The sequence below is a fragment of the Pteropus vampyrus genome, unplaced genomic scaffold (assembly GCF_000151845.1).
Source record: "Pteropus vampyrus isolate Shadow unplaced genomic scaffold, Pvam_2.0 Scaffold2788, whole genome shotgun sequence".
NCBI lineage: Eukaryota > Metazoa > Chordata > Mammalia > Chiroptera > Pteropodidae > Pteropus > Pteropus vampyrus.
Genome location: NW_011891569.1, coordinates 829 through 2,526, shown reverse-complemented (window position 1 = coordinate 2,526; position 1,698 = coordinate 829). Strand labels below are relative to the sequence as shown.

Below are 1,698 nucleotides of genomic sequence, written 5' to 3'. Positions count from 1 at the left end.
GTCATGGAGCAGAACCCCAAAAGCCTTGTCAACCACTTCGGAAGCCAGATCCTCATGACTCCAAACTTTGTTTCAGATTTAAGCAGAGACTGATGTCACATGGTCTAGGGCGGCGGGAGGTGAAGTTGGTGTTAGATGCCGTTCCCAAAGCAGACACAAGTCGTTGGGAGGCCTGCTAAATACTGGCAGGTGCCAGCCACCATGCCCATCCTCCAAAGCCCTATCGTGAAGCTAGGAGGACCAAACGATCCCTCTGCTCAGTGCACGCTTAGCTTCCAGGGCCATTCAAGAAAGACCCAGTGACCAGACTGTGACAGCTTTGGCCAGCTGAGGCTTACGGCTAGTCTCGCGGGATATGGAGATGCTCTTTCTGTGTAGGCTGGTCCTGGGCCACGACACAGGAGTAAAGGACAGAGTGCCTACAGCCGCAGCTCCAAGGGCTCCAGAGAAGCCCTAGCAAGCTGGTGGGAGGCCCAGGCAGGTGGGATCAAAAGCTGCTCCATCCTGCAGAGCTGGGAAGAGCTGCACCTGAGTTTTCTCTTCGCCATTTCATGGACCTAGGAATAGGAAACTACTGAGTTTTGCCCACCCTGTAGGCTAGTGGATGGAAGCGATGCTGAGTCAAGGAGACGCGCCTCCCTGAATCTTAATTTCCTCATTTGAAAGGTGGCAATAATAACAAGTCCTGCCTTGCAGCGCTGCGGGCAGGCGGTGAGATCACGGAAGCAGTGAGCTAAGGCGCATGGGGCACTTTCGGCCCTGCCCGCCATCCGCCTCCCTCGGCCTGGAAGACGGAGTGTGGGGAAGGTGTGGTAATCTTCTTCGCTCAGGTGGGAGACCCAGGTCCTTGAGCGATGAGACTTGCTCAGATGGACACCACCAGTCAGAGCTCGAGTTTGCAAAGGGTCCTGGTCGCTGCAGGGAGCACTGCCCAGACCCGATGAGGACTGTCGTGGGGATCTATGTCCTTCCAGCAGGGGTGTCTCTTCCCAAGGGTCGGGGGCGGGCTCTTGGACAGATTTTCCCAGGGGAGGGGCTGCTCCTCTCTCCAGGGCGGGGCTGCCCACACCCCCGGGTGCCCTTACCTGCCAGGAAGCAGACACGCCACAGGCCGGAGTGCAGCGACATCTTGATCTCCGTGCTCTGGTTCTGGGGCAGGACCACGCCCTCCTCCAGGTACAGCCAGTAGTCGGTGCTGACGGCGATGCCCAGGAGGCCCAGGCCGCAGACGGCAAAGACGCTGCTCAGCAGGGTCAGGGCCTTCCTCCCGCAGGCACTCATCTCCCCAGACGGCCACGTGGGCGGCCTGCGGCCGAGTCCCGCCGACAAGAAGGGGCTCTGGGGGCAGGAGAGAGGGTGAGCGGGAGGCAGCAGCCACGGCTCCTGGAAGACAAGATGAGGGGCCTTGGGAGGTAACTAAAGTGAACCCCACTTGGCTAAACTAATGAATAAAGACCGACAGGCCAGCTCCCTGGACGCCAGGCCATTGAGATATGGGTGCCATCCTCTTCTCCCTTTTCTGACAGGCCACTCCCACCCTCTGCAGTCCCCCTTGCTGGATAATGCTATTCGTTCATTCATTCATTCATTCGTTCATCCAGTAACTCATTGTGCTCAACATGAGAGAAAAAGATGAACACTGAACGTGACACTATACTTGACCTTGAAGGCTTCCTGCCTAGAAGAACAAAGGCAATT

General features: G+C 57.5%; 1 protein-coding gene across 1 annotated transcript in view; it reads right to left on the bottom strand.

Moving 5' to 3' along the window:
- Positions 1-1,281, bottom strand: part of LOC105310381 (voltage-dependent calcium channel gamma-5 subunit) — a gene marked incomplete at its 3' end in the record, with an annotated part of 5,295 nt that extends 4,014 nt beyond the window's left edge. Inside the window, exon 1 of the mRNA XM_011386569.1 lies at positions 1,086-1,281. Coding sequence (XP_011384871.1) covers positions 1,086-1,281 — 196 coding nt within the window. The remainder of the gene's footprint in view (positions 1-1,085) is intronic.
- Between the last annotated feature and the right edge of the window lie 417 nt (positions 1,282-1,698).